A 27,698-nucleotide genomic window follows, 5' to 3' on the forward strand; every position below is an offset into this window, starting at 1 on the left:
GGTATAGGTACAGCCTATATTGCCAAATACATGCCATAAACTGCTGAAAGAAAAAAAAAATGTAACATTGTATAAATAATATAAGTTCATATACAGACATGTAGAATTCAATTCAGTTTTATTTGTGTAGCACTTTTAACAATAGACATTGTCCCAAAGCAGCTTCACATAGATTATATTTTCAGACCCATTAACTAGAGGACGACTGATTTTGCTGTTTACTCGACAGCGATAGTTGATTGCAGGAACCTTAGGCTTTATCTTTAAAAATCAATAACGATAGTTTTTCCGGGTTGCGTTATACAGTACGAGCGCGACCTCTAAAGGCGAATCGCTGACGCCACATGCTGTTTGTGTGTTACTTTTCGTTTCAGTTTGAATGCACGACTTTTATTTTCACCAATATTTATTCATATAATAAATTTTTATACATATTTACCTTGTTTAGCACATTTTCATGATTTATTGCTGATTTATTTGTATTTCTGTATATATCAAGTTCAGTTCTATTTTACATGAAGTGTTATTTGTTAATCCAATATCCATTTTGAAATTTTGGTTTATTCATCGTTTTTTGGCAAATACAATCCAACCTAGCTGTCAAACTCTACACTTAACAGTTATTCATTCAATTCAGTTTTGTTTTATTTGTATGACGCTTTTAACAATGATCATTGTCCCGAAGCAGCTCTTCAGAGATTAATAGGTGCCTTATATGACTTTGTATGAACAATGTGTGAACCAGAACACCTTTACTGTTTACAGTGATGGTTCTGTACCTATTACTGTATTTCTACAGATATTTGAGGATGTTCCAAAATGTGGATCTGTCCAGCAACTTCTATTTCAGGTAAGTGTGCTCCGATGTTCTTCACAGAGATACCGTGTGTGTGTGTGTGTGTGTGTGTGTGTGTGTGTGTGTGTGTGTGTTTGTGTGTGTATACGCACATACGCACATGGATTTAGGTACGTCCTGTTCGGAACACAAGGTATGATTGGGTCTTAATTTAGCAGCACCTCAGATCAAAGTTGATCCTGTTGATACAGTATAACGAGCCCAGGGCAGGTCGGCCTGTAATACGTCGCAGATCCTCGAGGATCTTGGGTTGCCTTTTTGATACTCGGCTTATGTGTGTAGATGTGTTTGTTTGTCCTTGTCTATGTAGGTTTTTTTATGTGTGGGTGCGTATTGTTAGAAGTACAGGATAACAGGATATGCTGTATTTCGGATGGACCTTGGGTTTTTGGTCGTCGTGTGTCCAGGTCTTGTAAGTAATATGTGTGCAGAGACTTGATGATGATGTAGATAGTTAGCGATGCATGTGGATTTTGTGGGTATGGTTTTGAGGATTGAATTAAATTAAATTTTATATATATAAAATTATCATATATATATATATATATGAGTTGATAGGCAGTAAAATGCCTCTCCACCAGTTATAGTTTCGAGACCCCTGTGTGACTGCATCTGCCAGATAAATTTGTCATTTTTTGAAATAGGGTTGTGTAGTGATTTATACCGAGGTGTGTGTAATAGCATGAGTGTGACATGTAAATGTCAAGTACAGCTGGCTCCATTATTTAAAAATGGAATTGGCACTGTGATTGTGTCTGGAGGAGGCCGTCTACCAAAAGTCAGTGACCGTGTAAGAAGGGCAAATCAGTCACAGCAACAACTAAGAAGCCAGGGATGACTCTGAAGGAGCTGGGGGAAAAAAAAAACTCGGGTCGGAAGGAAGAAGCAGATTGAAGGGTAATCATAGCCAGGCCACCATTTCTAATAATACAGGACCAAATGCATTTTGGAGACTCAGCAAAACTGTGAACTGTTCTGCATTTGGTGGAAAAGCAAATCAAGCGAAGAATAGGGGTGGTAGCATTGAAATATATATATATATATATATTTTTTTTTAAATCATTGATTGACCTCACTTGAACTCATAATTAATAAACATCACACTTAATACAATATAAGCACCATCACGTTGCAAAGTATACGTCCTGTGCTGGTGTTCTTCAGTCATTACCGAGCCTTTGATTTTTGATTGTTAGTTTAATCATGTTTCCAGCTCAAATCACCTGACCTTTTCCTGCACCTCGACTCACGTCATTGGATCCCGTGATTGTCTTTGAATTTTAAAGACCAGCACTTGGGTCCTCACCTGCATTCCTAACGCTTACACGTTTGACACCAAGAGAGTCTGTGCTGAAACACATACATATTCAGCATCTATTCATTTATTCATGGACATATTCTAAAATGTGTGTATTACATAATACCGGTATTTTGCTTATTATAACTATATAAAATGCTAATAATTTATGTATATAAGTGTACTTTAAAAATGCAAAAGCCACATAATGAGTTTGTTTCATTTTGACTCATGCTGAGGCGTTTCTTTCTTTAAAAAAACAAACATAAAAAAACAGCGTTTGAGTATGAAAGATGAAGCAGTTTGTGTAAATTAACATTTGGATTGTATTTCGCAGAAGGCAAGTCGACAACCATACTTTAAAAAAATATATATAAAATAGAATACATTATTTTGATATTTTTCAAATATTATTTTGTTATATATTAGATATATATAAGATATAAGCATTATGAAATTATACTAATTTTTTTTATTGTTTAAAATAATAATTAATTGATATATAAATCTACAAACATTGAAAACGACCATTCGAACGTATATTAAAGCCGCAGTAAATCAGGTTTGGAAAATGGAAGTTTTCTGCTGTAGTGGACAAATGCTATAAAAAAGAGAATGAAACGGAAAAAAAAGGAAAAATATGCATTGTGTACAAATACATAATCATTTGCGGAAAACCACAACAATGACTGAAAAAGTACCTGCTGCTGTAATTTGCTGCTTTTAGACTTGAATCCATCAATTTCACGAGCGAGCCGATTGTGCGACTTGATGCTCGCGAGTCACGACAGGACAGATCCAGTAAGACTTTCCTGAAGTAACAAACGAACATTAAACATTAAACGCTACAGTTTTTGCTCACTGTGCTGATGTTTTACCTTCATCCTTGACACCGGTGTTTTCTTTTTCGCACGCTTGTGCATCACTGTGGTACTTTCATCCCACACAAGCTCCGCTTTGCATCGCTTGCAGGTTACGCTCTTCTTTTGTTGTGTTTAATATAAAACGCTTCCATGCCTTGGATGACTTGGCACTTTTTCCTGCTGTTGTTGACCATGCACTCATCGTCATTTCACAAGCGGCTGTGTTTACTTAGCCCTAAAACACAGTCCAACTAAACGATAACGAATTTCATTATCGATTATTATTTTTTTTAGATTAGTTGTTGCAGGCCTAAATTCAACACAATGCGATTTAAAGGAAAAATAAATGATGTTCTGCAATTCAATATGGTACAGATAGTTTACTTTTATTTCTTTGGTTCAGACAGACAGCAAATCATCAGTTTACTTAAGTGCTATCTGACTTCTAAAACACAGCCTCTTTCATACACAGGCCTTTGTAGTGCCAGAAAAGAAAGAATAAATAAAACCAAACGTTCTTATCCTGTTCTGTCTCCAGGAAGTTGCACCTCTACCTCTGCCATGTTAATCTGTATTCTATATGACTCTCGGGAGCAGCAGCGGTGCTAGTAATTAATTATATTGAAATAAATCATGTGCCAATGCCAACTTGACTGAAATTGGACTGATTTGACCACCTGCATTTATCCTCACATGAGCTGCATCTCACCTCCTTATGTATCTCCTCTGACGTTCGTATCTTCTTGACCCATAGTTACAGCTATGACCTGAGCCACTCTCTGCAGTACAACATGACGCTTCTTCAAACGCCCTATGATTGTGGAGAAAATGAGGAGCTCCTCTCCACCAGCAGCAGCAGCACCACCACCAACAAACAGGACAGTTTTGACATCTTCGAGGATGAAGGCCTTCCTACGCAAGGTTTGTTTTACTCATTTCATATTTTAATTTATTAATGAAGGTTGGTTTTCAAACTGAAATTTTCCTTAGTTATTAATAAAGTTCAAGGCACTGATAGTTGATTGCTGGAAATATCGTCAAGAATCCATAGTTTTTCCGGTCCGCTGTCATTACAAGAGCGGCCTCTAGGGGTGAATCACTGACACCATATGCTGTTTATATTATATATGATCTTATTAGCTATATTATCTTTATTATTTATAATTGATTGAATATCTAATTATATTTCTTCATGAATATAATAAAAAAAAAATTCTTTTAGCATATTTTCATGATTCAGTACTGGTTTTTTATTTTGTTATAAAGTTCAGCACTATTTTACATGGAGTATCATATATGTTTATCAATTTTTATAAACATTCAATTTTTCCATTGATTGATAAACCGGTTATCGGCAAGTAGGATCCAACCTAGCTATCGTTATCGCTAAAATCCATCGCTCGCCCTCTGGTTATTAACATAACCTAATTCTTTATTCATTTCATTCACCAACCATATGCATAAGTAAGATAATGTTTTTATTTCAATTGCAATGATTAAATATAGTCATTATAATGGTAATAATGCTCTTTTAATGCTCTTTGAAGGACCAATGGTCTAAACATTTATACTGCACTATTGTCCAAGCTGCTATTGAGAATTCATCTAGTTTCTCCATGCAAATATACATTAGGGACAAAAGTATTGTTTTGTCCAGCCATTTGTGGTTCTCCTCCAAACTGAGCCCCAAACCTGCTCAAAAGCTTCTCTATGAAGATATGCTTTTCATGTTTTTTGGATTGGAAGATCTCCCACTGTAGAGCTCTGATCTCAACCCCTTTTGGATGACTTGGAACAACAACACAGACCTCCTCACCTCACCTACATTAGTACTTGGCTTTAGTACTTGTGGTTGAAGGAATATCAGGCAAATCTCTACAATAACACTCCAAAATCTAGAACATCTTTCAAGAAGAGTTGGGGGTTTATACAGCAAATGGGGACTCAATGTGGAATCGGATGTTCCAAAAGCGCAAATGTACTCATCATTAGTGATGGGTTGTTCATGAACGATTTTGAACGAGTCTTTAATGTGACTCGAATCGTCTGAAAGAGTGATTCGTTCACTTTCTAACGGACGTACATGAGCAAAGCATCGCAAGATCTCAGTAGATTATGTACAGGAAATGGAATTGAGTAGTTTACCCCATGAGCCATCTCATCTGAGTCGTTCGTTCATTTGTCACATGACTCCCAAACACACAGTGCAATAGAACTTTATTTCTTTCTGTCTGAACCTCGACATTATTGTTCCAATAATTATTGCAGTCACATAACAAAAGAACTAAAGACACGGACTAGAAGATATGAGAGGTGAAGCTACTCATTCTGTTTATCAAAATTTGTCCTAAACTCCGTTTGTCCTATTTCCATCATTAGAACTATAGTTAAAGTTGGTATGTAGATGTATCGGAGGATCTGCTTAGTGAAAAAAAATTCCCAAAATGAACTAAATGACTCAAAAAAAGATTCGTTTTGATGAACGAGATTCACTAAAATGTTCCGATCTTCTGATTCTATCCGATTGCGTCTTTCTTCCAGTGGTGCACGGCTTGAGGAACGAACCTTATGCTAAATACGTGTGGAACGGTCGTCTGCTGGAGAAAGTTAAGGACATGGTGCATCCTGACTGGCTCCTGTATATCATCCATGGATTCTGCGGCCAGTCCAGTATCCTTACACGTGTGTGTGTGTGTGTGTGTGTGTGTGTGTGTGTGTGTGTGTGTGTGTACCTGATTTATTTAAAATGTGGAATTCTTGAATGAATCGACCTCGAATTTATAATTATAGTAACTATTTCTTGGCTTTTACAACACTCCCTTTGACCTTCCTTTTTCTTTTTGGTCTCTTTTATGAGCTGTTCTTTTTGTTTGTTTTTTTTTCCCCCCAAAGTCCTTGGTGGGGTTTTTTTTGCATCTATTCGAGCCCGCCCCTTTTTTCTGCAGACACGTGAGGTCCATTCTTAGCCTCCAAGTTAACACTCTTTTTCTTATTTTATTTTTTGTTAAAATGTACTGTATTGTGCACCAGGCTGCCCATAAAATATCAACTAAACCATAAAATAGGAATTTTTTTACCTGAAATGTGACCCCTTAGACCACCAGTAACACTTTAAAAATCATCTTCGCAATATATTTATTATTATTTTTTTTTCCTCGTTGATTTTGTGCCACTCGTCAGTCATACGGAGCGAGGCGAAACATTGTGAAATAAACATAGCGTGACCGCTCCTCTAAAGAGATTAAAATCCTCCGGAGTGAAATCGAGCCGAATCACAATGTTTTTGTTGTTTATTCATATGCCGTTTTGCATATTCTAATGTACTCATGTGCATATGCGTATGCATGTTCTCAATGGCGTTAACATAGTGGACAGGGGCCAAGGTTCAAAGTGATCGGGATTTTTTTTTTCAGTAAATAAACATATTTATGTTTGAGGCTTTACAGGTTACAAAGCAAGGATTCGAGAGAAATGTTAGTAATGAGGCCTTTAGATGCCCATTTTCCGTCCTCTTCGGTTACGCGTTCTGAAAAAAATCTGAAAACTCATTACATCCGGATCACATGTTGAGTCTGAAATCTTCAGACGTTGCCAGAATTTAATCAGCGGGGTAAAAAATGTTAAAATAGCATGTATTTTTTTAGGTTAGATTAATCTTTTTAGACCGTATATTCTGTAGTCGCATCAATTTGTCATTACAGAAATTGTTCGTATTTTCCATTTTTAACTCTTACAATCAACCATATGATTTGCTTAGAACCAATTTAAAACAAGACATGCATTGTTACACCTGTCAAACACCATGACTCCAACCAATCCTTAGTATCTGTGGGCTCATGTATGTGGAAGAGGGCTGATAGCAAGTGTATTACATCATCCTCCAATGCAGCGTGAGCAGCAGATCCGAATGATGCATCTTTGCTGGGTTTACTTTGGTATCTGTTGTAAGGTGAGAGCTTTTTGGTAGGTAGAACTTAGCATATGACTAGATAAGGGTGAGGAAAAGGGAATTACCCAGAAAAATTGGGTTCACTCAGATATTGATTTGGTCAACTGCAAATGTTTATTCATGACCCAGAAATGCTATTTGTACTGTTGATTGGTAGAGAAGGTTATATATAAGTGAGAAAAGTACTTGGTTGAAAGCCACATGTCTCCTGAGTTTATATTTAAAATTTTATGAAGATTTTCATGACAAATGAGATTCCTACCAACATTTATCTGAGACTATGTCTGATCCTTTTCTCGCTTCCCCTGTTTGAGAGCCACCTGCTAAACTCAGGTGACAATTCATACATTATTCATACAGTCTGCATAGAAATGAATAGCTGACCATTAAAGGCTTTTGTTATACATGTTTGGGGCTATTGATTTGGCATTCATATTGATGACCAGGTAGCCAGACAAGCTATTGCTTTACAGTCATGGCCATTTATATTGATGTCCGGCCATTCCAATCTCAACAATACACACAAATGTTTTCCACCCTCTTCCGCATACATGACCTTATCGACTCTCATGATTGGATGGTGTCACAGTGATTACCAGGGAACCAAATTCGAAAACTCGCACAAGCTAAATGATCTGAGAAGGATCTGCGGTTTCCCAGGACCTATGTCCAAAGCTTACATGCAAGTGTATGCACTTAACTCTGGGTTTCAGAATTGTTGATCTACGGCCGGCCGGTTTACGTCACTCTGATTGCACGAAGGTCCAGCCGTTTTGCTGGGACTCGCTTCTTGAAGAGGGGAGCCAACTGTGAGGTACACGTTTCACAGCCAACTCGTGAATGACTGGCGCCCCGTTTAAGAGCATAGTTACAAAATCATTGGAAACAATTGGATCTGCAGATTTCTTAAGAATGATTATTAATATTATTTTGAAAATTTAAATATACATGTTTTACATTACTAGAAATCTTTGAAATTTCTAGAAAAATGCATAAAAAGGTCTTCACAAGATTCACAAGACATTGGAATGTTAATGGGTTTCTTAGGGGGGTTATTTTGCTGTGGAGGTTCATCGAATCATGAAACTTACCACTGTATTATTTTAGTTGAGTAACTGATCACCTCTGCTGCGAGGTTAACACATGAACAATACCAAAATAATTGGATTTAACATTAAATGCAGTAGATCAGTGGTTAAGGCACTGGGTTACTGATCTGACATCAGTTTCAAGCCCCAGTATCTCCAAAGCTGCTGTTGTGTGACCCTTAAGCAAGGCCTTAAACCTTTTCTGCTTCAGGGGTGCTGTTTAATGGCTGACCCTGTAATCTGATTCCAACTTCCTAACATGATGTTATATGCAAAGAAAGAATTTCACTGTGCTGTAGTGTATATGTGACAAGCCTCTTTAAATACTTTTTCTCCAAGTCTTCAAGAGATCTTCAAACGTTATACTAGATTTTATGTCTTATAGGAGAATTGGGAGAATTCTAGAGACTAGGGTTGCTAGTTGTTCTAAAATTGCTCAAACAATTGCGGTAGTTAACATTTCAGCTCAATAAAATCGCTTGATTTTTCACAATGGTATTTCTGAAATTGACTCTTTTTTTTTGGACTGAGAAAGAAAACCTTTTAATTTATTTGATTTGTTTCTAGACCCAAAATATGAACCCAGATTTCAGAGTCAAGACAAACTTCTCCTAGAATCCTTTCACAGCATACGTGGTCATTCTTAAGCATAATTGTTTGTGTGTATGTGCCTGTATCTGTTTAAAGGGTGACGTGGCGAACGAAGTGGAGACTGAGCAGATCATCCACGATGCTTCAGTAATGTCGTTCACAGCAGGCAGCTACTCCTCATACGTGCAGGTCCGAGGCTCCGTGCCTCTCTACTGGTCTCAGGACATCTCCACCATGATGCCCAAACCCCCCATAAGATGTAAGTGCTTTGCCCAGTATCGGTATCAGATAATACGGTGACACTGTAAACGACTGCCTATGACATTATAAATTAAAGGGGGGGCCAAAAGGAAGCACAGACATGAGGGTTTTCTGGGATATATGGCAACCAACCATTCCACCTTCAACGAACTCGAAAGAACGCTCCTTCAAACACTCCTAAAAACAACTATTCACAAAAGGCTTGACTAAACCAATAGGTTTTCTAATTAATATGTCTGAATTATGTCTAAATCTCAGGTTCCGCTGCATCTTTGTAGCATAAAAAGTTATCTTTTTTTTATATAAAAGAATGGCTGATACATGAATGCTTCATCATGAGCGATGAAAGGAAAAGCTTTTTTTTCTTTGTCACACAAAGGCCAAAAATCTTTGATTTTTTATTTATTTATTTATTTTGTGTTTATTTTCTGTATTGTCGGGTCAGCACAACAACAGTTTATATTTTCTAGCAACAAAAGCAGAGCAAATTGCAGGAAAATTTCTTGAATGTTGGTAAAGCAACATATTACATAACGGACCATTTTCAGGTCTAAAAAATGTTATGAAAGCATTTTGCAGCTAAAAAAAAAACATCAAATTCACCAGACGAACTGTGACATAGTTTCCAAGACGTATAGTACAAATGTAAGAGATAATTGGTTATTAAAATTTAGCAAATTAACAAATTATTTTATGTAATTATTTTGCAGCATTTTGTACTATATGAACTGTCATTGAATATTAATTTTCATAAGTTTCCTATTTTAAATTCCATGAGAAATAATAAAAAATAAAAAAAATGGTAAGATTTTACAACTATAAGCTTATAATTGATTATTTTGGCCTAGTGGTCTGAAATGGAACTGCAAGTGCTTAAGGATGTGCATCACCATAACTGAGGCCGATGCGATTCACATTTTGATGCATAACCTACGATACATGCGAAGCAGCTACTGATACGATGCGATACGATTGACCCCTTTTACGATGCAGTGCGATCCAATTTCTAGTTGATTCAACGCAATGCGATGCAATGGGAAAAATATGAAGTTCTGCAGTTCAGTAAGTCTTTGATTTAGACAGACAGCAAATCATCAATTTTCTTTCCTCTCTTTTAGAATTCTCTTTCACAAGCAAGATGCAGCTCTACCTCTGCCATGTTAATCTATTTTCCATGTGATAGAAATGATACAGCCACTTGTGTTTGTCCGATGCACACTATTAAAAACCGAAGCATTACATCCTTAACATTTGCACAGATGAGAATTGGTAAATCGTACCACCCCTACAAGTGCCTACTGCGGCCCACTAGGGTAGGAAATAGTTGGAAATAGTTTCGCCACCCTCATTTGAAATTTTGTTGGTTGTGTACATGTGTCTGTGTGATACAGGTGTTACGATGTGGCACCAGTAATCCTCTTATCCCTTCCTCCCAATTTCCATCTTCTCTCCTGAACAGAGTGATGCTTAGAATGCATTTACACACCAGCACACAGCATGTCCCCCAAACCCGGTACACTAGCTACCCACCTCCTGGTGCATTCTCGCCTCAGACCTTGAATACCTTTTTCTCTTTCTCCGATAATCCCGTCTTCCTTTCTTTTCATTATGCTCCTAATATAAGCCATTACTGGATATATAAAAGGGAAAAATGTCAAACGAGGCTGTTGGACATGTTTGATGATGACACTTTTTTTGTGTACACTGTGAAAAAGATGCTAGAAGCTAGTTCAGATCTCCTTTGGTGGGGACGTGTTGTCCTTGCAAGGACAGATCTTTAGAGATCCAGAAACGTAACGCTGGAGACACACTCTACTTCAGTTGCATTGATGCAGACAGGGGAGTGTCTACTACTTGTAGCACGAGTGTTGGGACATAAAATGAAGGTGGACTGGAGAAGAAAATCAGAGATATAACGAAAAAATGGCGTTACGGGCGAACTCCAACAGCTCCATTGTTAGCATTGTTAGATACGCTGCACATATAACAGTTTATTCAAATTCAAATAGAGGCAAATCTGATCCCCTTACTGTCTACAGTTCAGAGGAGAAATCTAGGTTAATGGAAATGTCATCCATTCAGTCAGTTTTGCACTGCAGACATCACCGCCAGCTTGTAATTGTTAATACTGGGAAATGACCATGTTCTAAGCAGTTATAATTCGCAATTTTAATGCAGGGCATCGTGTCTGGTGGTTATTTGTCTCATGCTTCCCGCATTACAGCTAATTAAAGCTGCTTTGGAACAATGCCCATTTTTGAAAGCGCTATACAATTTAATTGAATCAAAACACACACTAGACGTTTTTTTTTTAATCTTAAGAATACAATCCATTCATCAACATGATCAGAAATGATCAGATTTGACTCAAAAAAAAAAAAAAAACCCTGCTCTCATCCATTTATTCATTTTTTTTTTTTTTCTAATTTGGATCTGTCTCTTCCAGTGGACCAGGCCGACCCGTACGCCCATGTCGCGGCGCTTCACTTTGACCAGATGCTGCAGCGCTTCGGTTCTCCGATCATCATCCTCAACCTCGTCAAGGTGCATCTTTTATTACATCTCGTCTTCCTAGCACTCGTACCCTCTTTGTTTTTTTTTCCTCTGTTTTATCAAAGGGCTCGTACAGTCTCTGTGCTTGAGGGTATCTTCCATTATTGGTGCATTGACAGGGCTGAGTAATTGGGGTACACGGACACACTGATACGTTTATAGGATCAGCCTGCGAGACAGCGATATTCAAACAGACGTTCGCGCTTTGGTGTAAAACCACTTCTTGGATTTGTCATCGCTCACGTTGTAACTCACAGGGTTGAAGGAACAAGGGAATAATTGCTGCTGGTTACACACACACACAGACACACACACACACACCAGTTCACATGTTGGCCATGTGCCTCTGATGAGTATCCCCAGTGGACAAAGTCCTTTTGCCCAATGCATAAAAAAGCCCACAGAAAGCATGCAAGCCTTTAGAAATGTCTGTGTGTGTGTGTGTGTGTGTGTGTGTGTGTGTGTGTGTGTGTGTGTGTGTGTGTGTGTGTGTGTGTGTTTGTTTTAAGATGAAAGCACACGGCCAAAATTGGCACATTCACCTTTGTTTTTCTTGTCTTTTTTGTACATTCAGGTGTATTACACGATTTCTAGGTTTCTTTGTGGTGGACATAAAATGTCCCTACTGTAACAGTTCAGTCCCCAGAGCTATTAATACAAGTGTGTGTGTGTGTGTGTGTGTGTGTGTGTGTGTGTGTGTGTGTGTGTGTGTGTGTGTGTGTTTTCAAGTCAGTGCTTTGCTCCACTGTGTAGTATTTGTAAGTACCATGGATAGCGTTTATTGAATTCTAAGACTCTAAGACACAAAGACTCTACAACACTATGGAGGATCAGGGATATACATTGCACTGGAGGAGGTTTCCAGATAAATTCTGTATGTGTATTAATCCTGTTCTAGAACGCATCTGAAACACTGATGAGGGATTAGGTTTTTGGGGTTTACGGTTTTGGGATTTACGGTTTTGGGTTAGGTTCGATTTCAGTACAGTTGGGGGGAAGAAATGCAAAACAGAAAATTGCTTTTTATTTATTTAATTAACTCAGTTTATTACTACTACATTTGTGAACATCAACAGTTTAATTAAAAAAAAATAATAATATATCAAATAATATTTTATAATATTTTATTAAAAAATAAAACTGCTAAAAATTAAATAGAATGCATTTAATTATTTCAACACACATTTTATTATATTGATGAAATCGAGTAACCGTTTAAATCGGCGCAAATTAAATTGATTAAATAAAATTAAATAATAAAAAAAAATTATAGTTTGGTTAATACAGATGTCCATACAAGTGTGTTTTTATTTATTTATTTAATTTAATTTTTTTTAATATTTAATTTTCTAAAAATATGATTTACTTGACTGTTCTACTTATTTCAGCAGACTTTCAAACATCCTTTATTTATTCACTTTTTCCATATGTGGAATTGTCGGGATTTAAATAGAAATTCTTGAAGCTGGATATTAAACGCAAAAGAATCCATTTCGCTAGATTGTCGTAAAAACACTGGAAGTGGTAACGATTTTGCGGATTATTTCGACGCACTACAAATCGTATTTCCGAGTTTATGGAACGGGTAGCCATAGTGACACTGCGCTAACTCTAGTTTGTTTTTTATACCACTAGCATTGTTGTATATCTTTTCATGTTAATCGTAAAATAATAAAATTGCGAGACGGAGACTAAACAAACTTGTGGTCCTCAGTTTAATACGTTTGTGCAGAATTTTTTCAATATTTTAATTACTTTCTGCACGACAATTGCTGTCGGCACACGTGCACTGAACTCAAAGGCCCGTATGAAATGGTTTGGGACGAATATGTGTACCGTTACATTGTTAGCACACAGGGGGTGTGGCCTACACTGAAAGAGGTTTTCATTATTATTATTATTTGCAGGAATGTCTTTAAGCTGGAACTTTCTGCAAAGTGTTCTGCATTACCAGGATGTATATTTCCATTGAATGTGATTGTGCACCAATTTCAAGTAATTGAATTGAATTTATATTAAAAAAAAATGTCAAATTAAAAAACAGGATTTTGGAGCTTTTAGACCCATTGAACGATAATGCCATTGTCTGGAAAGATTCAGTGATATAGAATGCGTCTTAATTCCATGCTGTCATGTTGATGACCTGTCGCTGAAATTCCACAGAAGCGAGAGAAGAGGAAACATGAAAAAATCCTGAGTGAGGAGCTCTTCCCAGCCATCATCAACCTCAATCAGTTTCTTCCCCCGGAGCACTGCATCGATTACATTGCCTGGGACATGGCTCGCTATACCAAGAGGTGTGTTATAGCTCTGCAGCTTCGTGTGAGAGAGTATATATGCGAGAGTATCCATGCGATATATTTATATTAAGTTTGTAATCTGGTGTACCAGTGTAGATTTATTCATTATTAGAGACTCAAAGCATTTTTGTACGTCGCTCCGGATAAGGGCGTCTGCTAAATGCCGCTAATGTAATGTAAATGTAGAGCATCCATGTGAGAGTATCTATTAGAAAGTGTCCATGCGAGAGTATCTTTGCGAGAGTATCTATTAGAAAGTGTCCATGGGAGAGTATCTAATAGAAAGTGTCCATGGGAGAGTATCCATGCGAGAGTCTCTTTTAGAAAGAGTCCATTCATGTAAGAATATATATTGGAGTATCCATGCGAGAGTATCCATGATAGCTTATAGCCATGAGAGAGTATCTACAGTACGAGTGAGAGTGTATTTTGTTTGGTGTTTAATTCATTGTGGATTTGTTACCTTGTATGGAATGTCTAAAATATGACGATATCGATGCAGTTTATTAAAGATACTGGAACGCTCTAGATTTGTATATCAGGTGGGTAAATTGTAAGCTTTCGCCTTCATCCCACTCCTTTTCCGACAGTTTGAAATGTATGTCTTATGAATGTGGTTTTGTATATATTGTTTAATATTTTGCTTTGTTGGGAAAAAAATGAACATTAAACAATGAAATGGAAATGAGTATCTAAAAGGGAGAGAGTATCTGTATGAAAAACAGTGTATCCATATGAGAAAATATCAATGCCAGTGCAGTTGATTTGGGATTTGGATACTTTTAGAACAAAATGAAGAAATAAAAATAGTAATTTTAAAGATTTAAATTTAAATGTAAAAGAAAAATCATGTCCTTTGCATTATATTCTAGAATGCAGGACATGCTGTAACTCGATTCTAAAATCGACATTACGGGGACTTTTTTACTTAACTGTACACTTTATAAAATGTCCACTGTTGCCTGCTTCACCAAATGTCCACCATGTTTTTTTTCCCCTATAATTTGAATAGTCTTCTTCATTGTTCACGGTTTTCTGAGTAACTTTCTCATCTCCACTTGCAGTAAACTGTGTAACGTCCTGGACCGCTTGAGTATGATCGCTGAGAACGTAGTAAAAAGGACCGGCTTCTTCGTCAACCGATCCGATTTCCACTGTCACATGTTACGGCCTGACGACAGGTAAGGACAAGAAACTCTCGAATCCTGTCCCGCACTGTACTTTCACTCCTCCGTAGTTTTAAACTTCTCCTGTCAATGTCTCGAGATAAAGTAAAGTATCCGAATGAAAGGTCTTCATTATTTATTTATTCAGAACTGGACCATTTTGTGGGGACAAGTCCTTTATTACCTATGCATCATCCGTTTCACAGCAGCAAGCCCACGGTTCGCTGAGAGCTCTTTGAAATCGACATATGAAAGAGAATGGGATATAAAAGAGCCTATCAGGCTTTCACGATGCCTGAGATGACCCGGTTTCTGCTCAGCACTGCTTTTTAACAATACAATATAATGTACAATAACATGATATTTGCAATTTTATATAATATGCTTAACACTGTGTGTATGTTTCCTTTAAGATCTTGAGTTGAGTGGATTAGCAAAATGTGTATCATCAAAACCATCATTGTCTCTATACACAGATGGGGCGATTTGGGAGGACTGGTTACTGCTCATGGTAGAATCCAGGTGAACTCATGCTTACACACACAAACACAACTCTTAACTGGCCTGGATTGCCGGTATCTCCACATGCGATCTATTATATAATCCAGCGTCTATAATCCCCAACCTTGTTTTTCATCACAGACTAATTTCATGCAAGCCAGTGTTTTTCTGAGGACCAGGAAATGTGCATAATATATTACCATATGACTACATATCAATAACTAATGCCGATGGATTCTAAACAAGCTCTCAAACAATTTCCGACGTCCCAGGGTTGCCAAATCTTAGGTCTCAAATTATTCATTTATTTATATATAAAATGTAGAAAATCCAAATTTTTTTGGATTTATTCATTTATCGATGCACGGAAAAGAAATGCGACCGGAACAAGTGCGGGAAATTGGTGCAGCGAAATAATTTTTTACTTAATTTTTTATTACTTTCTGTGTGTTACCAAACCGATGTACTCTAAATAAATGCCACAAAAGCTTATCTAGTAGCTCAATAGTTAGGATGTTGGAATTCTGATTGAAAAGGTTATGAATTCAAATCCCAGCACCACCAATTTGCCACTGCTGGGCCCTTGAGCATGGCCCTTTAATCCTCATATAAATATTAATTCCGTTCCTTTTGAAGTTTTTCCTCAGTTGCTCTTGTTCAACCTCCAAATCATATAGTCACTTGTGCACATCATAAAAGCAATTCTCTTTGCTTTGTATTTAAAAAAATAATAAAAAAAGGCAAATGCTTTGGTACATTCATTTGATAGATTGGGTACAATTATCTGCTGTTTCCTACATCATCAGTTGTTTGTCATGTTGATCAAAATATATTATACTGGTCCTCACCTGAACATTCAAAATATTTCATCAGTTCATTGCATAAGTCTTTTAATGGGAAATAGTTCAACCAGTTGTCAGAATCTGTCAAGCAAAAAATTCTGTTCAACTTCTTTTTTGTAAATGTGTCTTGAACTGACGAATTGTGCAAATGAATCTTGAATGTCATTAAGGAAAGGAAGCATACGCCAGATCAACCAATGAGCAACTAGTACTCTAAAATAGGTCAAAAGTAAATCTCTTGAATGAGGAAATCCATGCTCTGTCATATTACTCTAAAACTTTGACAATCTTGTTTGTAAACAATGACAAAACAACTTGTCATTCTGAGGACAACGAAATGCTCATTGTTACGAATTCTTACTTTTAAAAGATGGATTTGTAGGATTCTGAGAAAAGTACATGCTTTTGCCAGTAATCTATTGTGTTGTGCTGTTCGTACAAATCGTTTATCTCTTCACGTTACTTTACAGACTGGAGTTTTGAGGACTAATTGTGTGGACTGCTTGGATCGCACCAACACCGCCCAGTTCATGGTGGGAAAATGCGCTCTGGCCTATCAGCTTTATGCCCTCGGGATGATTGACAAGCCCAAGTTACAGTTTGACACGGACTGCGTCAGGTAAAATTTAACGCCAAGCCTTTATTTCAAAGTTTTATAATGATATACCGTAATTTCCGGACTATTAAGCGCACCCAAATATAAGCCACACAAGATTTTTAAATAAGAACATAAATAAGCCGCACCTGTCTATAAGCCGCAGGTGTCTACACTGAAACTAATGAACTTTACACAGGCTTTAATGAAAGACAGTGTCTGTTACACGGCTTGTATCTAAACAGTAGCCTACCAAGTAAGTCATTGTTCACTGTCTTCCTCCTTCCTTTCACAACAATTTCTCTCGGGAGTTTATCTTTTGGCATCGCCGTGCGTTTAAAAATCACCATCGGTGAATCTTTTCTCCTGATGCCGTGCAGCTCAGAACACAGGTGAAGTGTGTTTTCATGCCCGGTTGTTTTCAGTGTGACGAATGATTCGCATTTCCTGTAGACAGTCCGAGTGAGCGGCAGGTCAAACGTCAGAGGAACATCATCCATATTTATGATGTGGTGCGGCCCGATTCAGTGGGAGCGCATCTGATTTAATATAAAGAGTTTCATTGGTTCACCTGAACCCGTTCTGCAATTTCATTGGTCTGATGTTATGGGGTTTAGGTTATTGGCTTGAAGTTTGTGAAACCGGGAAAAATCCATGAAAAAATCCATAAATTAGCCGCTTCATTGTTTAAGCCACGGGGTTCAAAGCGTGGGAAAAAAGTAGCGGCTTATAGTCCGGAAATATATATTATAATTTAAATAAATATATATATTTAAATATATTAATATCATTTGTTTATTAATAAAATTCATTTAGATTTGTATTGTAAACATGCACCACAAGCAGCTTTATAGAAATAAATAGATTTAGAATATACATTTTAATATCCTGAATGAGTCCCTTTAAATTAAACTCTAATGAGGTCTCGAAAAGGAACCAGTTGTAAAAGAGAGCCCATCATCATCATCATCATCATCATCATCATCTGTGTGAATATCTATTTATCATAGTTCCAACCACACAGTCCTAAGCTCCTGTATCAACTACAGTTTAAAGACATCTTCATGTATTATTATTTAGACAGATTTTTATCGTAATTCATAATAGTTTTCGAAAATAAAATGAACTGTCTAAGTGTATATAGTTCAATAAAAATAAAATTCGTTTTAAATTCGCTGAGCAGGTTGTTTGAGGAGCTGTATGAAGATCACGGGGACACGCTGTCGCTGCAGTACGGAGGTTCGCAGCTAGTCCACAGAGTCAAGACCTACCGCAAGATTGCGCCATGGACCCAGCATTCCAAAGACATCATGCAGACCCTGTCTCGTTACTACAGCAACGCTTTCTCAGGTACCGACCTTTCAACTATTCGTACATTAAAGCCAATCGCGTACGGATGTGTTGCAAATCACGTTCGCACTTATAATAGATAGTTTTAATTGTCAGGCACTCACTGGTTATCATATAAAAGGTATCGGAATTTATCACTGAACCAGAGGTGTGTTGGAGTTTTACATATACCATAAGTAATCAGCTGATCGCCACAGACTCTGATTGCTTTTTCATAATAGAATATATTATTCATCCGGGCTGCTTTGCAATATATGAGCTAATAAAACTAGGCATGAAGGCAGCGATACAGTTTTCGTCTTGTGTAAAATAATGGGCCGTTATGAGAATAGTGTTACGGCTTGAAAGCGAGACTGTACTGCTGACACACTGAACTGATACGAGCAGAAAGAACACTTTTACAATAAAAAATCCAGTCAACTTTATAAGCATTCTGAGTGGGAGCTCTGCAATGTGACATCCGAGTGCACAAGTGAAAAAATAGGAGATGAGCCAATCATCATAAGAATACCGAATAATTTGTTTTGAGATAGCAAATATACCCCGGTCCTACTTTGAAGCTCCGCCCCTTTTAACCATTTTTTTAACAAGTAGACATTTATAAAAGTGAAAGAATGCTATTACTGTTGATTTCTGTAGGCCTTAGAGCAGATACCGTTGACCCCCGCAACACATAATGTGACGGCTAAAGTTTGATTGGATAGAAAATCCAATGTTTACAGACACTTCTTGCAGCAGCAAGCTATAAAGTAAACAACTTCATGGACAACTGGAAGTCAGTGATTTTGAAGACCTTGCTGACTCTGATGGCTTACCACTAATAAGAGCTAATAATGTACTGTTATTTATTTTTTTTCCTTTTTACTGTCCATTTCTGTGAAATCATTGACCTTTTCTAAACATAACGACTGAAACTGAATTTTAATCGACGGTAACATTCAGATGGTGGTCTAATTGTACCAGTTTTATTAGACCTACTCAATTGTTCGGGAGTAACATTCTGCCTAATGTGGCTGCCCCCTCTTTAATAAGGCCTCTTCTGGTTATTATGTGCCATTCTTGTTTCCCATGGGAACAAACCCATGTCTGTTCTCCATGGTTACAGAGCTCTTTGGCACTCCTTGAAACCCCATATTAAAATACAGCTTTGCCCTTCAGCCCAATCAAGAAAGTAATAAGAGCTCTCTCGCCAAGCAACAATTCGTCATAGCAGGCTTCCGGCTCGTCCGCGGAGACAACGCGGCTTCGTGCAAAATCTCATTTCCCCCGTTTCGGCAGTGCAGAATTCCACAGCGCTGGGCGTGGAGTAATCATAATTAATAAGTTCTAATAGTTTTAGTGGGTTTCAACTGGGCGTCACTGACTCTCGACCCTTTCTAATTAGAGGAGAGCAAAAAAACCACATACAGAAGTCTTTTTTTTTTTTTTTTTTTTTTTTTTTTTTATAATCGCTTCAAGTCCCGATTAGTGACGACTATTATATTATCTCTTTGCTTTGAAAGCGTATGCAGGCTATGAATATAAAACCGGTTTCTAATGAAACATTAGGAGAAATGGTCTCTGGGAGCAGCAAATTCTTGTTTATTAATATTTCTCCAAGCATTAGTATGATTACTGATTTTTTTTTTTTTCCCCCTTTGTTATTAACAATTACAGAGTTAAGTCATAATAGTGAAGACATTGGAGTGCGCTATAGCAAAAAAAAAAGGGGAAGAGAAACCAATAACGAATGATTTGCGGAGGTGTTTTGAGGTGGCAGATATACACTGACCCTACTTAAAAGCTTTGCCCCCCCCTCCAGCATCTTAAGTCCTTCAGTGGGGTTTTACCTGACTCAATCCACCTCTTAATGCAATCATTATGACACCACGGCTATAGAAACCATCAGTGTTATACAGAAACCCAAGAAATCCAATGATCACAATTCAACAAGTCCCCTTTCACTGCAGCCACAGCTGCACCCCCGCAGACTCTACCAGAAGCATCGATATTTCTTTCTTTCTTTCTTTCTTTCTTTCTTTCTTTCTTTCTTTCGGCTTCTCCCATTAGGGGTCGCCACAGCGGACCATCCGCATGTCTGATTTGGCACGTTTTTACGCTGGATGCCCTTCCGAACGCAACCCTCCCCATTTATCCGGGCTTGGGACCGGCACTAAGGCTTGTGCAACTCTAATGGCTGGGGTCGGTTCCCTGACCGGGAATCGAACCCGGGCCGCAGCAGTGAGAGCGCCGCATCCTAACCACTAGACCACCAGGGGACCTAGCAGAAGCATCGATATTAACCTCATAAAATGACCCCAGGTTTTCTGTGCATATTTCCCTGGGGATTTTAAATTAAGGCAAATTGTGTGTTTCTTCAAATTCTACAGGAAAATAAAGAAGAAATGGTTTTGGACAAAGCTTACCATCCATGTTTGGAACTGTTTTGGCCAACTTTTTCCTCACAATGTTCAGCTTATCTTGAAATGTCCGTCTTGTAAATGACCTTGTGAGTGTATCTGAGACCAAATAGATTTATTTTCCTTTGGCAGCCATCGTGGAATAAAAAGAACTTTTAAAGAAACACAAAAATAGTCATTACAAGCAAGGAGAAAAGGTTTACGGATTACTTTGAGCCCTTGAGGCACACCCCGAGATTGGCGAAAGCCAGTTCGATCCTTCCATGATGACCGGAGCATCTTGTGTTTTTAACGACAATGTGAGGCGCTTACTGTATCTGCTTTGTGAAACCTGTGCCTACTCGGTACATAGAATACTTATTTAGCTTTAAAGGTACTGTGCTATTTCCTGGACACCAAATGTCCCGTCCGTCGTTGAAAACAACACCCCCCTCCCCCAGACTAAGCGGTCTGTCTTCTGTCATTGTAACCGGAGCATCTTCACCCATTTTCCTTTCCTTTCATTACTTTACTCTGAACCTGTGCTTGATTGCTAATTCTTCCCATTTCCCCTTCACACTCCTCAGGAGTGTGGAATATAAGCTTCCCTATTTTCTTGTCTGCTTATTCAGACAGAATTATGTCAGCACTGTGCAGATTTCACATCCAGGGTCCTTTTGAAATGAGTACAAAATTACGTAGCAGTAGCTGACCCAAATTACAGTATCTGCAGAAAACATTTCCGCTATACAGCAATATTTTTTTTCTTCTATCCCCATGTACATCAGACAACATCCACACCGCATGGAACTATCGTCTTGGTATCTATTTTGTCCTCCACAATCCTCCTCCTATCTGATCTGTTTCAGTGACTGGAATGTAGAACATCATTGTATCCTTTAGCTTTAGGGTTGACTTTCCCATTATCCACCCACAAGGCCATTTCCTCAATGTTATTTCCTTGGAGTAAGGGTGATTTCATGTCAGATAGCTGTTTAGCAGTCACAGGAGTGTCTTCTGATAGCATGGTTGTTTTTTTTTTTTTTTTTATACCAATGCCAAACCACATACTGCTCAGTTTCTCCTTGTATCTAGCCAACCAGCAGGTTGTGACTTGTCAAATGTGGTGTAGTCTGCTAAATGATCACTATATTTGTATTAGCGGGTCATGCTCAGCTGGCTAAAGTTAGCTTTTCCTACAAGTATTTAGTCACTATGGTACTCCAAGAGTTGAAATTGGCACAACAGAACATATAACTCAAGTCCCAGCAATGTCTATTAATGGCCTATAGGTGTCACAACACAATTTCCTGTTTAAATGCCCATAAAGGTTACACCTCATCTTGATGAACCAGTAGGAAAGCAGAGTCTTGCCCTCAGGCCCTTATACCCCTGGTCCATCCCATGTGCTAAATCCTAAATAGTGTCCCCATTACCACCACTAGTAAAAATCCCTCTGGAACACTCCCATGAAGGGCTTGGGTTGCTTCATTGAGTATTTGCAGTTAAAAACTTTCCCCATTGGCCAGTGCCACACATAATGGACATTTTGATCGGAAGTTTTTGGTCTGTTGTTTAAGCTTGTGGCAAGATTTCTTGGTAAACCCTACAAAGTCAAAAAGACTTTTAATACATTCCTATCCTGCAACCACAGGAATGGTTCACACTATGCATAGTACCAGTTTTCCTGTCCCTAATGCTATTAGATGCTATTAGTGTTGGCAAAAATCAAGTTCTACGAGTTTTCCTATAAGCTACACGTATACCCTGGCATGTGACAAACCGAGGTTGTACTCCTCTGCTTTCTGGACATTTACATTTATAGCATTTGGCAGACGCCCTCGCATTTATCTCATACAGCTAAGCAGCTATGGGGTTAACGTCCTTGCTCAGCAGCGTGGTGTGGCTGGGATTTAAACTCACAAATCCTAATGCCCAATACCACTAAGCTACCACCTCCCCTTAGTGGTTAATGGGACTCCAGACGCTTCAGACATTGGTTATCATCCTCTCAGTTGGACGCCATGCATCACAACACACTTTGCATGATTCACAGCAAACAGCTCATCATGGAAATGAATGTACTGGGCTCACTATCTACAATAGACTTCTTTGTGAAGATCCTTCCAGGTTATACTGAATTCCGAAATCGACATGGCCAGCTAGACCTTAGTTTCATTACTGCACTCTAGCAATGTCCTGCCTATTTTTAATATCCTGCAAATCTACTCAGTACTCCATTATGACAGTGAAACAGATTTCTAGAAATCCTTGTAAGTTAAAGAAAAAACTGAAATATCACACGTACACAAGTATTCAGAGACTTTAGTCAGTATTTAGTTGAAGCACCTTTGGCAGCAATTACAGCCTCAAGTCTTTTTAGGTATGACACAAGAAACTTTGCACACCTGGACCTCTGGACAGCCATTTTCAGGTCTTTTGTTATCATTTTTAAGGTGTTTTTATTGAGGATATCTCTGTACTTCAGCTTTGCCTGAACCCTGACCAGTCTCTCAGTTCCTGCAGAAAAACATCCCCGCTGCATGATTCTGCCACCACCATGCTTCACTGTGGAGATGGTGACTGGTTTTCTTCAGACATAATGTTTAGAATTAAGGCCAAAAAATGTCAAAGTTGGTTTCATCAGACCAGTGAATCTTGTTTCTCAGTCTAAGAGTCCTTTATGTGCTTCTGTTTTATTTTTTACAAACTCCAAGCGGGCTTCTATTTGTTTTGCAATAAGGAGAGGCTTCCGTCTAACCACTCTAAATTAAAAGCCTAGATCAGTGGAGATCTGCAGTGATGGTTGTCCTTCTGGTCCCATCTCCACACAGGATCTGCAAAGCTCAATCAGAGTGACCATCAGATTCTTGGGCTTCTATTTGTTTTGCAATAAGGAGAGGCTTCCGTCTAGCCACTCTAAATTAAAAGCCTAGATCAGTGGAGATCTGCAGTGATGGTTGTCCTTCTGGTCCCATCTCCACACAGGATCTAAAGAGCTCAATCAGAGTGACCATTAGGTTATTGGTCACCTCTCTTACTAAGGCCCTTCTCCGCGGATTTCTTCGTTTGGCGGGGCGACCAGCTCTGGAGGCCACTGTGCTCTTTGAAACAATCCTGTCTCTGAGCTTTGCAGGCGGTTCCTTTGACCTCATGGCTTGCCTTTTGCACTAATGTGTGTGCCTTTCCAAATCATGTCTAATCCATTTATTTTACCACAGGTAGACTCCAGTCAAGGTGTAGAAACATCTCTGCAATGATCAAGAGGAATAGGAGGCACCTGAGCTTAAATTTAGTGTTGTGTTGTTGCAAAGGGTCTGAATACTCATGTGATATTTCAGGTTTTTTATTTTCATCAATTTATAGACATTTCTTGAATTCTGTTTTCACTTTATGGCGTACTGAGTTTAGATTAATGAGGGGAAAAGATCAAATTGAATGATTGTAGTATCAGGCTGCATCATAAGAAATTGACCATAGACCGCATCATAAGTATTGTCCATGCCCCAAAATTGTACCTTTCTGCTTTAGGCGGCTAGATATTGAAAAGTCCCCGTACCTGTCATTTCTTTTATATGTGGGTCTGGATCGAACAAATTAAAAAAGTCGAGGTTCAAAAAGTGCTTCAGGTCCAAAATAGATTGTTGCAATTAAAACTAATAGCACTGTGCTAAGTTCAAGACCTCCCTGTTTGAGGGCTTTGTTTGTTAGGATGGTGATTGTCTTGTACATACTGAACCATTCAGGTGGAATACTAATTGATCTTATTCAACGAGCAGCACAAGATCAACTGGTTATGTGTTTGACTTGAACGAGCTCGTGTACCAATCTAGTGGTAGAAGATTTAAATGAATGTTGCTTTGCTAGGTTTGTGTTTGTGCTCAGTCAGAGTACCTTCCACCTTGCACGTTTCATCCTCGCCCCCATGTCATATATCATGTATGGACAGAAACCACACGTCTGCTCATTTGCGTCAGGGACCAGCATCCGTTCGACCAGCGTCGGTGCCTGAGTTAGCGTGCATGTTCATGGCTAAGGCTGTGCTCGCACACACGTGTTTATTTAGCATTGATGGTTATCTCCTTTTTATTAAATATACAAGATTCTGCTGTTGCCTTGGGGGATTTGAGCTATGAAGAGTGGGCGAGACTCGAAACAAGGAAATTATTTGCCGTCATGCATCCTTATTTAAGTATTAATTACGTCCTGGAGCCGTTAGCACTGCATGGAGCTGGAAAAAAAAAACGCAAGGCAAGAATGCACACGAGTCGTCTAGAATGATGAACTGTGATCCGTATGACTTGCTGCACATACCCCCTTCCAATCTTGGATAAGAAATGTCTTATTTTTCAATCTTTCATTAACATGTCTATGTTTTTCTCATTACCCTTTTCCCCCACACCGCCCAAACACTAACACACATGCTTTTTTGTCTCCAAGATGCCGACAGACAGGACGCCATCAACCTTTTTCTGCAGGTGTACCAGCCTTCAGAGTCCAAACCGCACCTGTGGGAACTGCCTACCGACTTTTACCTCCACCAGAGCAACACAATGGCTTTGCCACAAGAAAGACGCAGGTGTGTGAGATAATGTCCAGTACGAATATTTTGGCACCCCTTTGGAGTCTTTATTTTTCCTTGACTCAAGGTGCAAACTTTGGTGAAAGAGGGTTTGTTCCATCAATTTCCATTTGCTCAGTTGTCTGCCCCCATGCACCGTAATTACAGTTTGACGCTGCATTGTATAAAAAGATATAATTTTTTCATTTGTATTTGTGTTTTTTTTTTTTTTAAACACAGATGCCCCTTTGAGAAATAACACTTGATGATGTGTTGGATCTCTTTCTATTACAGGCTTTATTTTTTTCCAACACTCTTCAAGTTGTAACCACTCATGAGGGCTGTGTTCCAGAATTATAGCCCATCTAACTCATTGACTTACCATAAGGGACCGATTTTTATATTTATGATTGTTCTGGAGTGACGTGTGTGTAGGACTTGTATGATATGCAAGTCAAAATGATCAGGACACCGGCTTTTATTCAGTCACATGTGGCACATTTAGCACACAGTTGTCCTGTATACCAGTGGTACCCAACCCCCGGGCCGCAGACCGGCGCTGGTCCGTGGGCCAATTGGTACTGGGGCGCACAGAAAGAATACATAACTTCGATTATTTCCTTTTTATTTATTATCTGATTCTGAACTGTTTTATTTTGGAAAATTACCGGATTCTCTCCGCCACATCTGTTTATGACTCACTCTTGATGCATGTCATGATGCCTCGGTCACACGTCTTACTACCATCCTCTTTCTCTTAAAGGGGCTGCTCGGGCCGCTAACTCATAATACATTACCGCTAAATTGAAACCCCCAAGCGAGCAAAATGAACAAAAAACAACACAGTGGATTCACGATTATTATATTTAGAAAAGACCAGTTTTATGGTCGTATCATTTTATTTTGTTGCATTTATCCGCAACACCTTTAAGGCCGGTCCGTGAAAATATTGTCTGATGTTAATCCGGTCCGGGGCGCAGAAAAGGTTGGGGACCGCTGATGTATACCATGTCACTGGAGTTTGTAGCATGAAATTTCCCCTTCACTTGAACTAGGAGACCCAAACTCATTCCGGCATGACAATGCGCCTGAGCACAAAGCCAACATAAAGATATGATGTTTTGTAGTGGAACCCTATTGAACACCTTTTGGATGAATTGGAACCGCACCCCAGGCCCCTTTGCTACCTCTAGAACCTTAATTTTCAAATGCTGAACGAGCAAAAATCTCAAAAACTACACTTTAATACCCAGTGATTTCTATCGGCTAAGAAGATTAGAGGGTTATTAGAACAGCAAAGAACGACTAGCTGTGGTATCCGATGCTCAAAATGCAGATGGTCAGGTGTCCGCACACTTGTGTCCACGAGGCATAAAACGTGCACAAAAACGCTGTTTGCCTTCTTTTACATACACAAGCTCTGATTGGTTGTTGTGATTGACAAGTGGTGAAAGGATGCCATGGCTCCTACTCAGTGAGCACAAACATACAATCTATGGACAACAGAATGACCACCTTTCAGTTTTTGCTGATTCCATTTTGAATTTATCATCTAGGACTTGGTTATTCAGCAGTATAGAAAAGTCGCAGGTTGCCAGGGCTTAACACTCTGACCCATTTTTGTTTCTCCAAACCATAGGATGTGCTTAGGCTGCCGAGTCCACTTTGTTTAAGAGCTCGCTCAATGGAGCCTCGGCGAACAAAGAATTTATTGATTCTCGAAGAACTCTCAAATATGTAGGTCGGCTTTTACTAAGACTGAAAATGGAAATGTAGGAATTTACCATACTTATGTAACATTTTATGTGCTGACATGATTATTGCAAATTCGGGTCCATTGAATAAAATGTCTTTTTTTATTATTTAAAACAGCAGATCTAGAGGCTTCTATAGAGGTTGACAAATTTAAGGAAAAAAATGGTGTAGGTATTTTTCCAGACACGGCTTTGAACTATTTGTTCTCTTAGATGAAAGGGTCACTGCAAATTTGAACAATGGTTTCTCCAAAAGTGGGTGTGGTCTCTTCATTTACATTTATGTCATTTTGCAGGCACTGTTATCCAGATCGACAATTATCTCATTTATATAACCAAGCAGTTGAGGGTAAAGGCCTTGCTCAAGGGCCCAGCAGTTGCAGTTTGGTGGGGGTGGGATTTAAACTCACAACCTTCTGATCAATAGTCCAACATTTTAACCACTGAACCACCCTCCAGCTTCCCTCAGCTACCCTCAGCTACCCTCAGCTTCCCTCAGTTTCCCTCTACTACTCTCAGCTTCCCTCAACTACCCTCAGCTTCCCTCATCTACCCTCAGCTTCCCTCAACTACCCTCAGCTTCCCTCTACTACCCCCAGCTTTCCTCAACTTCCCTTTTCAGCTGCTCTCAGCTGCTCTCTTCAGCTCCACCAAATCCTCTAATCCACAGGGCATGGCGGCTTCTTTAATGAGGATGAAAATCATCTGGTTTCTGTGCTATGCTTTTCACAGTCATCAGATATATATATATAAATTCAATATCTAGGGTATAATTTGGAGCGATGTGTTAAAC

General features: G+C 38.7%; 1 protein-coding gene across 2 annotated transcripts in view; it reads left to right on the forward strand.

Moving 5' to 3' along the window:
- Positions 1-27,698, forward strand: part of fig4a (FIG4 phosphoinositide 5-phosphatase a) — a 54,844-nt gene that overhangs the window by 10,358 nt on the left and 16,788 nt on the right. For both annotated transcript variants that reach the window (XM_046873837.1, XM_046873836.1), the window contains exons 6-17: positions 800-850; positions 3,771-3,937; positions 5,558-5,686; positions 7,679-7,779; positions 8,741-8,903; positions 11,352-11,449; positions 13,622-13,755; positions 14,823-14,939; positions 15,401-15,446; positions 16,738-16,886; positions 18,046-18,212; positions 25,031-25,169. In XM_046873837.1, coding sequence (XP_046729793.1) covers positions 800-850; positions 3,771-3,937; positions 5,558-5,686; positions 7,679-7,779; positions 8,741-8,903; positions 11,352-11,449; positions 13,622-13,755; positions 14,823-14,939; positions 15,401-15,446; positions 16,738-16,886; positions 18,046-18,212; positions 25,031-25,169 — 1,461 coding nt within the window. The remainder of the gene's footprint in view (positions 1-799; positions 851-3,770; positions 3,938-5,557; positions 5,687-7,678; positions 7,780-8,740; positions 8,904-11,351; positions 11,450-13,621; positions 13,756-14,822; positions 14,940-15,400; positions 15,447-16,737; positions 16,887-18,045; positions 18,213-25,030; positions 25,170-27,698) is intronic.

The sequence above is a fragment of the Silurus meridionalis genome, chromosome 18, assembly GCF_014805685.1.
Source record: "Silurus meridionalis isolate SWU-2019-XX chromosome 18, ASM1480568v1, whole genome shotgun sequence".
In the NCBI taxonomy this organism is placed as follows: Eukaryota; Metazoa; Chordata; class Actinopteri; order Siluriformes; family Siluridae; genus Silurus; species Silurus meridionalis.